Below are 13,601 nucleotides of genomic sequence, written 5' to 3'. Positions count from 1 at the left end.
GTATTCTAGATTATATTTATATTTACCACTATTATGAAGAAATAACTGTACTGTCTTTTGGTTTGCATTGTTTCTAGTAAGATCTTAGATGGAAAGTTAATTATTGCTCCTTTGTAGATAATCTTCCAGTTCACTAATTCTCACTTTTACTGTGTCCATTTCAGAGTTTATTTCAATGATGATATTTTTTATTTCCAGAATTTCCAGTTGGTTCATTTACATATGCATCTGTTCTTTATTAACATTTGATCACTTTTGTTCCATAACTTGTCCTTGAGGGTTATTCCTATGTTTTTGAGGATCTTAAACATAGTAACAGCAATTGTAAGTTTTTATTTTTTTCATTTTTCTCTTAGTTATGGCCTGGCTCTAGCTCTAACTTTGTGTAGTATCTGTCCCCAGTTCCCCAATACAAATGGAGTCCCTTCATCCCCCAATACTCTGCAAAATTTCTACTCTGCGCCTTCATTTAGCTCAGTTTCCCTTTGATGTCAGCCATCAGTCTCTTCCCTTCAATCCACTAACCACCATCCCCTCCTGCAAAAAGAAAAACAAAGAGAGATCTGTGCATTTCTGTTCCACTATCATTTATCTTGTTTTTGAGTTGAGCTGTATCTTCAGTGTAAAAAAGCATTTATCATTGCTATATATTTGTCATGTGTTTGTATATAGTGAAAATGGTATGAAATAAGAGGATCAGTGTCAAAATATTAATCTCATAGAACCAATTTATCCAAAATTTATTCAATCTGTTTTCATTCATTTTTAGAAATACAATAACTAAGTAAAATACTACTTCATTTATCCTGGTATATCTTGGCACTTTTATGTTCCCCATTCTTGCTACAAGGTGGTCCCTCATCATTCTGTGATGAAGAGAATCAATAATAAGTATGGGTTAATAATCTGAAGTATCAATCTTCCTAGGGTTATCTGCATGCCACTTCCTCTAGAGAGGTCTCTATTAAAAAGCAAGTAAATGTTTCCTGAGTGATTATTTCAAACTCTGTATATGTATTCTATAAATATTTTCATAAACACATCAATTATAGCTAGTTGTTGCCCTAATTTCTGCTCCTCTTTCAGGAAAAGTCCTTGAAGAAGGTGTCTCGAAGAGTAATGAATATAACAGCTCTGGAGACCCATAATAGCAGTTTCCATTAAAAAGCACATTATCATTTTACACTAAATTATGCATGGCAAGCTTAGCTATAATCAGTTTTCTTGGTGAGTATAGAATCTAAGCAAGGGGTATTTGTTGGTTGATACAGAAGGTGTCATAAAGCTAGAGTCACCTGACACATCTATTTTCACCTGCCAAGGAGGCCACACACTTCTGCCACTGCTCAGAGTACCCTCATCTCTGAATTTTTCTGAATACACACTGAAAAATTATTGTTTTGTGGATTGTGTTTTTTTAGATTCCATATTGGCCATTCTCCTCCTGTTAACATAGTCTTCCTTCTAATAGCACATAGTACAATTGACTTTAGCAATGCGCATGCACTTATACTGCCTAGAGGCTACACTCTGGTTACCATGTTTAGAATGTGGCATCACTAAAACTCCAATAATTCATAACTTATTACTTAAAGTGATTGACTTTACTATTACTTGCTAATTTTTATCTTGTTTGATACTCTTGAGTTGCAAGGATACTTTGCTATTTGTCACTCTTACTTATGGATAATGGTTAGGTTCCAAAGATCAGGTCATTATGCAAAATCACTGTTATGTGAGAGTCAGGGGCCATGCCACATCTTGGTGCCATTGTCTTGCCCGGTTACTCACAGCCCATCAGGTGCCCTGGTTATGTCTAGGGATGCATGTGGTACAGTGGACCTCCTTTCCCCACCACCGTGGAGCTTGCAGGGGCTTGGGGGTAGAGGTAGTGGTTATCTGTTGGTGCCCGCTGTCCACTGCCCACCGCCTTGTCCTCTATCTGCCCTGGTCCTGAAGCCCCATACAGCCCTCTTCCCTTTCCCCCATTCTCATTTCTCTCTATTGACCTCCCTGGCACCTTGAGGCCCTCATCTGACCTCACCCTGCCCACCCATGACCTCACATCATCATACCGTTGCCCCAGACCCTCTATGGCTGGACTGAGATGTCATGGATGAACAGAAGAAGATGTCCCATGGCCAGTTGACCACTGTTCCTCACATGGCCTGTCACTGGGGACTCTGGTAATAGTTCGGGTGGGCCTGTGGAGGGTTCCCCAGGCCCAATCACAGCCCCACATGTGGCCCGGACCATCAGAGGTGCCGCCTGAGAATTTTTTCAAAGTTGTCATAAATGCAAAATGCCAGGCAACAAGACAGTCTATAAGTGAGGATTAGGTATATACAGATCCTACTCTTTTGAATTATTCAAGAAGATAATTTCATTAGGCAATTTCCCAGAGTTCTTTAATTCTATTTAAATATGATAGCATGCTAATGATTTCAAATTCTGTATAAAATTAGTATTTTAAATTAATATAGTATTTTAAAGTTATAATGCAAGTTAAGGAAATATGTTATTACTTTAATACATGGAATTCTGAGATTACTCCAAATAGTTACAATTGTGATATTTTCATAGATGAAGCTAATTTTGGACATATTTTAAAATACCATTTATTCAGTACTGGTGTCAACAACATTTTTCTGTAACTTTAAACACATTTCTTACCACAAGCTGAACTCTTCCACCGTTAAGTACATCTGGATCTAACTCAGGCAAGAAGTGATTACTGCATAGTGACAAAAACAGAGAACATATTATAATATAAATGTTAAGGGAAGAATATGAAAGAAATGTCCAACTGAAAAGTTTTGGAGAAATCAGTCATTTAAAAAATGGAAATAATTGTTTTCTTAAATTAAGTACCATACAAAGATAAATACAAATTAAAAATTTTCAAGTTATTGTTTTAATTCAGTTTGGCATAAAATATAAATTTATAAATAATACTTTAATACCATCCTTCTTTGCCAAACATAAATACATGCAAAGGGCAAAAACCTGAAAGTATTAATAATGATAGCTAATAAATTATAGAAAACTTAAATATTTATTTACATTTACTTATATCCATTACTTGCCTTTTGAGAAATGTAAAGCTTCTTATTTTTAAAATAGCTCTAGTGTATAATGTTAAAAATTAACTTCTGTATAAAACTAGAATGTTGACATTTGGCTTTTCAAGAACTTTTTGTTCCAGAAAGCTTAATTTCCTTGACATATTACTACCTATTCCTTTATAGGAAACCCTGGTGACGTAGTGGTTAAGTGCTATGGTTGCTAACCAAGAGGTCGGCAGTTCAAATCTGCCAGGCGCTCCTTGGAAACTCTATGGGGCAGTTCTACTCTGTCCTATAGGGTCGCTATGAGTCAGAATCAATGCGACGGCAGTGGGTTTTTTTTGTTTTTATTCCTTTATAAGGAGCAGTGTTGCAGTGGTTAAAGCGCTGGGCTGCTAACCAAAAGCTTGGTGGTTCAAACCCACCAGCGGCTCTGTGGGAGAAAAATGTGGCAGTCTGTTTCTGTAAAGATTTATAATCTTTGAAACCTATGGCGCAGTTCTACTCTGTCCTATAGGGTCGCTAGGAGTGGGAATTGTCTCAATGGGAGTGAGTTTTTTTTTTTTTTTTTTTTTTTAATTTGGTGGGTACATGTAGTTAAAATGAAAGTCTTGAAAGTCTATGTAAAAAATATCATCTCTGGACTTTTGTTTCCTTAAAAATTTGATTCAGTGGTTATATATGTATATGCTTTATGGTACATCAATGTAACAAAAATTACTTGAGCATATATTAGGTACAAATCACCTAGTTTGTTGCTAGGTGATATAAATATTTGATACCCACAATGCTGTGAGCTATCTCAACCCTATGAGATAGATAAAATATTATCACCTCACTATAAAGGAGAGAAGACTGAAGCTTTGAGACATCATTAAAAAAATTAGTTACATGACCACTAAAGTGGCAGTTGCAAGGTTGAATTGTAATTTTAAACACCAACTTTATACATGTAAATATAAGCAAAACAAAAATAAAATACAACCTACTATATGCTATTTGAAAATAGTTAATGGATACCATGCACTTTACTTTTCAAAGCAGAATCATTTGCGTGGTTCATCTGTTGATTTCATGCATTACAGAAATAGGCTTCTTCCCGATCATTCCAGGGTGAAAAACATAACGATTAAATCTATCCTATACAGGAAGCCTTTTTATAACCTGGCAACCTGGTGTATTGGCCTTTGGCTATAAAATCATGTTTGTTTTAGCACAATTAGCCTAGGTTTCACTTTTCAAGATATATTTACAATACAAAAATCTAATTTAAAGGAAATGACCTCACCATTTCATATTTCTGGAACTAGTGGTTTCATGAACCCCAACCTGTGTGTGAAGCCATTGGTATGTATATTCTCTGCTCCTTTCCATTTTTTCATTTGTACTGGTACCCTTGCAGAAAAGTTCTTCCTTACCTAGGGAAGAAATATGGAACTTTGTTATTTAAAGAGATCAAGCTTTGGCCAACAGTTTAGTCTAGGCTAACAATTTTTTTTTTTTTTTTACATTTTATTGTGTTCTAGGTGAAAGGTTACACAGCAAATTAATTTCTAATTCAACAATTCATACACAAATTGTTCCGTGACATTGGTTGCTATGCCTACATTGTGTCAACACTCTCCCCATTTCCAATCTGTCTTCCCCGAATCATCTGCCCAGTTTCCCTGCCCCCCTTGCTTTCTCATCTTTCTATTTGGGAAAATGTTGCCTGTTTGGTCTTGTATAGTTGACTGTTTTAAGCAAAACATACCTCAGAGATGTTACTGTTTGTTTTATAGGCCTATCTGTTATTTGGCTGACAGGTGACTTCTGGGAGTGGCTTCAGTTCCAGGTTAAAAGGGTATCTTAGGGCAGTAGTCTCAGGGGTTCTTCTAGTTTCTATCAGGCCAGCAAGTCTGGCCTTTTTTATGCATTTGAGTTTAGTTCTATGTTTTTCTTGCATTCTAACTGGGACCTTCTATTGTGTCCCTGGTCAGAGTGGTAGGTAGTGGTAGCTGGGCACCATCTAGTCCTTCTGGTCTCAGGCTAGAAGAGGCTGTGTTACATGTGGGCCGTTAGTCCTGTGGACTAATTGTTTCCCTGAGTCTTTGGTTTCCTTCACTCTCCTTTGCTTCAGATAGGAGGAAACAAATAGTTGTATCTTCGATGGTTGCTCACAAGCCTTTAAGACCCCAGACACTGTTCCCCAAATTAGGATGCAGAATATTATCTTTATGAACTATTTTACACCAATTGGCCTAGATGTCCCCTTATACTTCAAGCCCAGTAACTCAGTCCCATGAGGTGCTTGGCCATGCCTAAGAAGCTTCCGTAACTCTGCCCCTATGTGCTCTTTTACAGATATGAATATATATATAGCACATACAAATATGTATATTCAAATGCCCACAACTATACCCATATAGGCATGTGCATGTACTCCTATACACCCTTCCAAACCTATGCAGCTTACATATCTACCTCTGTAACCACTCACATATCTTTGGTTGTTGTTGGAGAATTGTATGTTATAGCATTTACCATAGTTGTCCTTTATTCTTGCATACCTCTCAGTGTCTTCATTTACCTTGGTCATGTTACACTGACTTCCTTCATACTGTGTACTGCCTTTCCCTTCACTAGAATTAAGATGTGTCTAATATCTAGTAAGTGATTCTCCCTCCCTCTCTATCCCATTCTTGGTAACCATCAAAGAATATTGCTTTCTGTATGTAAACCTATTCTTGACTTTTTACAAAAGTGGTATCATACAATATTTATCCTTTTGTGATTGCCCTATTTCACTCAGCATAATGTCCTCCAGATTCATCCATGTTATAAGTTGTTTCACGTATTCATCATTATTCTTTACCATTTCATAGCATTTCATTGTAGGTATGTACCACATTTTGTTCATCCATTCATCCACTGATGAGCACTTAGGTTGTTTCCATCTCTTTGCTACTGTTTATTCACTGTTGCAATGAATATGGGTGTGCATATGTTTGTTCATGTCACTGCTCTTCTTTCTCTAGGATATATAACTAGAAGTTGGATTGCTAGAACATATGGTATTTCTATTTCTAGTTTTTTGTGGAAGCATCATACCTTTTTCCATAGTGGTTGTAGGCTAATCATTTTATCGTAAGAAACAACAATAACAAAAAGACTAATTTATGGGAGCTAAATCATGTGTAAGAAAAATAATGCCAGTCACTTTCAACTTAAAATTTTTCTTGCTTTAATTTCAAACCCACATATTTTTAAATAAAAGGAAGTATTTTAATGCAACCACCATTTTGTAGGGTCTGTTTTTCAGTCTTTTAATTTGTAAAATCAGAGGTTATTTGTGGTAGATGGTGAAGTTCTTCTAACATAAAGAGAATATCTGTTCACTACCATTTTCACTATCTCTATGATATAGAAACTATTTCAAAGATGAAGAGAAAGCATACAATGAAGACGAGTGTGGAAAAATATGTAACATAAAATATTATACCAGTTAAACCCATTGCCATTGAGTTGATTGTGAATTATAGCAGCCGTATAGGGCAGAGTAGAACTGCCTTATAGGATTTTTCCAAGGAGTGGCTGGTGGATTCGACCTACTGACCATTTGGTTAGCAACCAAGCTTTAAACCACTGTGCCACTAGGGCTCCCCAGGTAACAAAACAAGGTAACAAATATGAAATTAAACAAAATAGTAAAAAAGAAGAACACAATCCTTATATTGATGTGTAAAAATTATTGTAGAAATGTTAGTGTTCGGAAAAAAAAAAAAAAAAACTCCAAATATTGCGGTGCTGATGTCATGTATTTCAGAGTTACACTGAAGGCCTTTCTCTTTGGACCTAATCTTTTAAATCGCTTCTTGTTTTGGTGCTTTCAACATGTTTTAGGGACTTGTTAGTATTGTAGGCTCGATTGAAGATATATCAGAAAAAAATACCTCTTGAAAACTAACTCATGATAATCAAACTCTCATGAATCCTATAGTTTAAAAACTGCTATTTAAAATGTAAATTCATTAACTTTAAACTTTCTTTCACTATAGATTATTTTTACAAGTTCTTTGGAAAACAAATGAAGTTATAAGGCCTGTTTTGAATGCTTAATCTGTGTGTGTACACACATTCACATATATAGACACATGTTAGCATTTGTCATTCTGAATATGCTGAGGATAACATATCTACTTGTCTTTTTCCCTACAAAGTTGCTACCATGATTAGCAAAATGAATCTAATTTTCAATCCAAAGAGATACTGGACCCAGCTATCAGGAAAACTGAAAATCAGGATGTATTGTTTCTCTAAACTCTGATACTTGGTAAAGTTAAATTTATGTTACTTCTCATGCCACCTTATGTTTTTAACATGGCCACAGGCTTTGTGTCCTGAGCTCAAGCCAACCACTCCATAGCTGTTACAATTGAAGGAATAATTATTCACATGCAAGAGCTAACAATTGAATCCATGGCCAGACATCATTTTGATAAAAGCCTTATAGGTATACAGAAACTAAAACAAAGGAAAGAATTGGTGTTGCTACAGTCAGGTACTACAGAGTACTAAGTCTCTTCTGCAGCAGACTCCTGGGCTTTCTTGGCTGCATCAGGCCAGATGCTGGACCCATAAGCACTGTAACAGAAAATACCGAGGACTCAGGGACCCCAATAGTTAACTGAGCCCATGACCAGAAGCTTACCTACTCTTGACATGTAGAGAATTCTGTTGTAATAAGTGTACTTTTCCCCCACATGTCCGTCAGTTTGTCATACTTTGGGGACTTGTGTGTTTCTGTGATGTTGGAAGCTATGCCACCAGTATTCAAATACCAGCAGGGTCACCCATGGTGAACAGGTTTCAGGTTAGCTTCCAGACTAAGACAGACTAGGGAGAAGGGCCCAGCAGTCTACTTCTGAAAGAATTAGCCAGTGAAAACCTTATGAATAGCAGTGGAACATTGTGTGATATAGTGCCAGCAGATGAGTCCCTCAGGTTGGAAGGCACTCAAAAGACGACTGGGGAAGAGCTGCCCCCTCAAAGTAGAGTCGACCTTAATGATGTGGATGGAGTCAAGCTTTCAAGACCTTCATTTGCTGATATGCCATGAATCAAAATGAGAAGAAACAGCTGCAAATATTCATTAATAATCAGAATGTGGAATGTACAAAATACAAATCTAGGAAAATTGGAAATTGTCAATAATGAAATGGACCGCATCAAGATCGATATCCTAGACATCAGTGGATAGGTATTGGTCGTTTTGACAATCATATAGTCTATTATGCAAGAAATGACAACTTGAAGAGGAATTGGGGGTCGCATTCATTGTCAAAAAGAACATTTCAAGATCCATCCTGAAGTACAATGCTGTCAGTGATAGGATAATATCCACATGCTTACCAGGAAGACCAGTTAATACGACTATTCAAATTTATGTGCCAACTACTAAGGCCAGGAAGAAACTGAAGATTTTTACCAACTTCTGCAGTCTGAAATTGATTGAACATGCAATCAGGATGCACTGATAGAAATGATGCTAGAGATAACATGATTGAATTTTGCAAGACCAGTGACTTCTTCAGCCCAAATACATTTTTTCAACAACATAAATGGACTTGGACCTCGACAGATGGAACACAGGGGAATCAAATTGACTACGTCTGTAGAAAGAGACCATAGAAAAGCTCAATATCATCAGTCAGAACAAGGCAAGGGGCCAACCACAGATCAGATCAAGTTGAAACTGAAGAAAATTAGAACAAGTCCATGACAGCCAAAGTATGACCTTGAGCATATGCCTGAATTTAGAGACCATATCAAGACTAGATCTGATATACTGAACACTAACGACAGAAGACCAGACGAGTTGTGGAATGACATCAAGGACCTCATACATGAAGAAAGCAAGAGGTCATTAAAAAGACAGAAGAGAAAGAAAAGGCCTAAATGGATGTCAGAAGAGACTCTAAAGCTTGCTCTTAAACGTCCAGTAGCTAAAGCAAAATGAAAAAAATGATGAAGTAAAAGAACGGAACAGAAGATTTCAAAGGGTGGCTCGAGAAGATAAAGTATTATGATTACATGTGCAAAGAGCTGGAGATTGAAAACTAAAAGGGAAGAACACACTTGGCATTTCTAAAGCTGGAAGAACTGAAGAAAAACTTCAAGCCTCAAGTTGCAATACTGAAGGATTCTATGGGGAAAATATTAAATGTCGCAGGAAGCATCAAAGAAAGATGGAAGAAATACACAGAGTCACTACACCAAAAAGAATTGGTCGACATTCAACCATTTCAGTAAGTAACATATAATCAGGAACCAATGGTACTGAAGGAAGAACTCCAAGCTGCACTGAAGGCATTGGCAAAAAACAAGGCTCCAGGAATTGACAGAGTACCAATCGAGATGCTTCAACAATTGGATGCAGCACTAGAAATGCTCACTTGTGTATGCCAAGAAATTTGGAACAGAGCTACCTGGCCAACCAACTGGAAGAGATCTGTATTTATGCCTACCCCCAAGAAAGGTGATCCAACCGAATGTGGAAATTATTGAACAATATCATTAACATCACATGCAAGCAAAATTTTGTTGAAGATCATTCAAAAGTGGCTACAGCAGTATATTGAAAGGCGGCTGCCAGAAATTTAAGCTAGATTTAGAAAAGGATGTGGAACCAGGGATATCATTGTTGATGTAAGGTGGATCCTGGATGAAAGCAAAGAATACCAGAAGATGTTTATCTGTTTTATTGACTATCCTAAGGAATTTGACTTTGTGGATCATAACAAATTATGGATAATATTATGGAGAATGGGAATTCCAGAACACTTGATTGTGCTCATGAGGAATCTGTACATGGATCAAGAGGCAGCTATTCAGACAAAACAAGGGGATGCTACATAGTTTAAAGTCAGGAAAGGTGTGCATCAGGGTTGTATCTTTTCACCATACCTATTCAATCTGTATGCTGAGCAAATAATCTGAGAAGCTGGACTATATGAAGAACAGGGCATCAGTATTGGAGGAAGACTCATTAACAACTGGTGTTATGCAAATGACACTAGCTTGCTTGTTGAAAGTGAAGAGGACTTGAAGTACTTACTGATGAAGAGCAAAGACCACAGCCTTCAGTATGGATTACATCTTAACACAAGGAAAGCAGAAATCCTCACAAGTAGACCAATGAACAACATCATGATAAACGGAGAAAAGATTGAAGTTGTCAAGGATTTCGTTTTACTTGGATCCACAATCAACAGCCATGGAAGCAACAGTCAAGAAATTGAGACACATTGCATTGGGTGCTGCAAAAGACCTCTTTAAAGTATTGAAATACAAAGATGTCACCTTGAAGACTAAGGTGTACCTGACCCAAGCCATGGTGTTTTCATTTGCCTCATATGCATGCAAAAGCTGGGCAATGAATAAAAAGACCAAAGAAGAATTGATGCCTTTGAATTGTGGTGTTACTGAAGAATACCGAATATACCACGGACTGCCAAGAGAATGAAAAAATCTGTCCTGGAAGCTCCTTAGAAGCAAGGATGGTGAGACTTTGTCTCACATACTTTGGACATGTTATCAGAAGGGATCAGTCCCTAGGGAAGGACATCATGCTTGGTAAAGTGGAAGGTCAGTGAAAAAGAGGAAGACCCTCAAAAAGGCGGATTGACACCGTGGCTGCAACAGTGGGCTCAAGCATAACAACAATTGTGAGGATGGCACAGGACCAGGCAGTATGTTCTGTTGTGTACAGGATTGCTATGAGTCAGAACTGATTTGACAGCACCAAACAACAACGAGTGTACTTTTAGTTAAAAATAACAATCTGCCTTTGTGTATTTAAAAATAATGACAGATACTTGCAATTGTCACTTTTTTGATAGTCACTTTTACAGTACTCATTTTGGAATGTTTTCCTTAACTCTACGATAACACCTCATAAACCCTAAGTAGTTTTACGTCAGAACCCAGCCAAGGTTCTAAACAACAAGTTCTGAGTAAATAGGAGAGATTCACTGTAAGGTTCCAACTCATTAACAATTTTAACCCTGAGACATAGGTTTGCATGAGCTCAGTATAAGAAACAGTACAAGCACAGTGGTAAAACTGGAGAGATGTACTTGAAGACACTGCAATTCAAATGTTGGAGGAAGTGATTCTGTCTTGGCTAAACCACTTCAGGATTACTCCTATTATTGAGAAGAATATAAATTTTACTTTTTGGATGCTGCAGAAGAAATTCTCATTTTAGCATCTTGTGTAGGAACAATGATGATGAAGTAAAACAGCTGAACAGAAGATTCCAACGGGGAGCTTGAGAAGACAAAGTAAAATATTATAACGAAATGTGCAAAGACATGGAGTTAGAAAACCAAAAAGAAGAACAAATTCAACATTTCTTGAGCTAAAAGAATTAAAGAAAAAAATTCAAGCCTCAGGTTGCATTATTGAAGGATTGTATGGGCAAAATATCCAACGATGCAGGAGGCATCAAAAGAAGATGGAAGGAATACGTAGTCAGAGCACCAAAAAGAATTGGTCAACATACAACTATTTCAGGAGGTAGCATATGATCAAAAACTGATGGTACTGAAGGAATAAGTCCAAGCTGCCCTGAAGGTATTGGCAAAAAACAAGGCTCCAGGAACTGGCAGAATACCAATTTAGATGTTTCAACAAAGGGATGCAGCACTGGAAGTGCTCACTCATCTATGCCATGAAATTTGGAAGACAGCTATCTGGCCAATCAAATGGAAGAGATCCATATTTGTGCCCATTCCAAAGAAAGATCATCCAACAGAATGTGGAAATTATCAAACAATATCATTAATATCACATGCAAGTAAAACTTTGCCGAAGACATTTTAAAAACGGTTGCAGCAGTGCATCAACAAGGAACTGCCAGAAATTCAAGCCGGATTCAAGTGTGTGTGGAATGAAGAATATCATTGCTGATGTCAGATGGATATTGCTTGAAAGTAGAGAACACCAGAAAGATGTTTACTATGTTTTATTGACCATGCAAAAGTATTTGTGTGGATCATAAAAAATTATGGATAATGTTGCAAAGAATGGGAATTCCAGAACACGTAATTGTGTTCATGAGGAACCTACACATAGACCAAGAGGTATTCATTCAAACAGAACAAGAGAATACTGCCTGGTTTAAAATCAGGAAAAGTGGGTGTCAGGGTTGTATCTTTTCACCATGCTTATTCAATCTGTATGCTGAGCAAATAATCTGAGAAACTGGACTATATGAAGAAGATAGTGACATCAGGATTGATGGAAGGCTCATTAACAACCTGCGATACGCAGATGACACAACCTTGTTTGCTGTAAGTGAAGAGGACTTGAAGAACTTACTGGTGAAGATCAGAGACTACAGCCTTCAGTGTGGATTAAACTTTTAACATAAAGAAAACAAAAATTTTCACAACTGGACCAATAAGCAACATTGTGATAAACTGAGAAAAGGTTGAAATTGTCAAGAATTTCATTTCACATAGATCCACAATCAACACTCATGGAAACGGCATTCAAGAAATCAAACGGTGTATTGAATTGGACAAATCTGTTGCAAAAGACCTCTTTTAAGTGTTAAAAAGCAAAGTTATCACTTTGACGACTAAGGTGTGCCTGACCCAAGCTATAGGATTTTCAGTCATCTCACAAGCATGTGAAAGCTGGACAATGAATAAGGAAGACTGAAGAAGAATTGATGCCTTTAAATTATGGTGTTGGTGAAGAATATTGAATGTCCCATGGAATGCCAGAAGAATGAACAAATCTGTTTTGGAAGAAGTACAGCCAGAATGTTGTGCCTTAGAACGGAGGATGGTGAGACTTTGTCTCACATAATTTGGACATGCTATCAGGAGGGATCAGTCCCTGGAGAAGGATATCATGCTTGGTAAACTAGAGGACTGGCCAAAAAGTGGAAGACCCTCAACGAACTGGATCAACACAATGGTTGCAACTATGGGCTCAAACATAGCAACAATTGTGAGGACGATGAAGGACCCAGCAGTGTTTTGTTCTGTTTTACATAGGGTCGCTGGGTTGGAACCAACTTGATGGGCACTAACAACAACAACAGATTATTAACAGATGCTTATTAGTTTTGAGTCAGCCTGCTCAAAAAACTCCACCTTTCAGTTTTAGAAGCAGCATAACTTTCGTGCCTGTGGAACACTAAACCCTTTACCTATTCTCCTATCCTACTTCTCTGGTCTTGCTTTAACAATTTCCTGTATTAACAACCTAAAAATCAAGTCTTACTTTGATTTGTCCTCTAGTTACTACTGTATATGAGCTCCTTTACTTCAAAACAAAACTTTGGGTTATATTCTTTACAAAAACTCTGTTAAAGTTTATTTTTATTACACAAATAAAACTTCCTCTACATAGACAATTTAAAAAATAGAGAAGAAGTAAAAGAAAAGAAAATCCATAAAAATCCCACTATCCAAATACAATGACTGGATAACATTTTAATGCATTTTTTTAAATAGTTGTGCTTAGTTTACATAATTATAT

The 13,601-nt window shown here is 37.0% G+C and overlaps 1 protein-coding gene across 6 annotated transcripts in view; it reads right to left on the bottom strand.

The window, feature by feature from the left end:
• LRRIQ1 (leucine rich repeats and IQ motif containing 1) overlaps positions 1–13,601 on the bottom strand; it is a 241,319-nt gene that overhangs the window by 47,349 nt on the left and 180,369 nt on the right. For all 6 annotated transcript variants that reach the window (XM_049883982.1, XM_049883981.1, XM_049883984.1 and 3 more), the window contains 2 exons: positions 4,354–4,483; positions 2,674–2,734 (listed from right to left, as the gene is read on the bottom strand). In XM_049883982.1, the coding sequence (XP_049739939.1) occupies positions 2,674–2,734; positions 4,354–4,483 (191 nt within the window). The remainder of the gene's footprint in view (positions 1–2,673; positions 2,735–4,353; positions 4,484–13,601) is intronic.

The sequence above is a fragment of the Elephas maximus genome, chromosome 4, assembly GCF_024166365.1.
Source record: "Elephas maximus indicus isolate mEleMax1 chromosome 4, mEleMax1 primary haplotype, whole genome shotgun sequence".
Taxonomy (NCBI): Eukaryota; Metazoa; Chordata; class Mammalia; order Proboscidea; family Elephantidae; genus Elephas; species Elephas maximus.
Note: the sequence above shows the minus strand (reverse complement) of the source record. Positions and strands in the feature narration are given on the sequence as shown.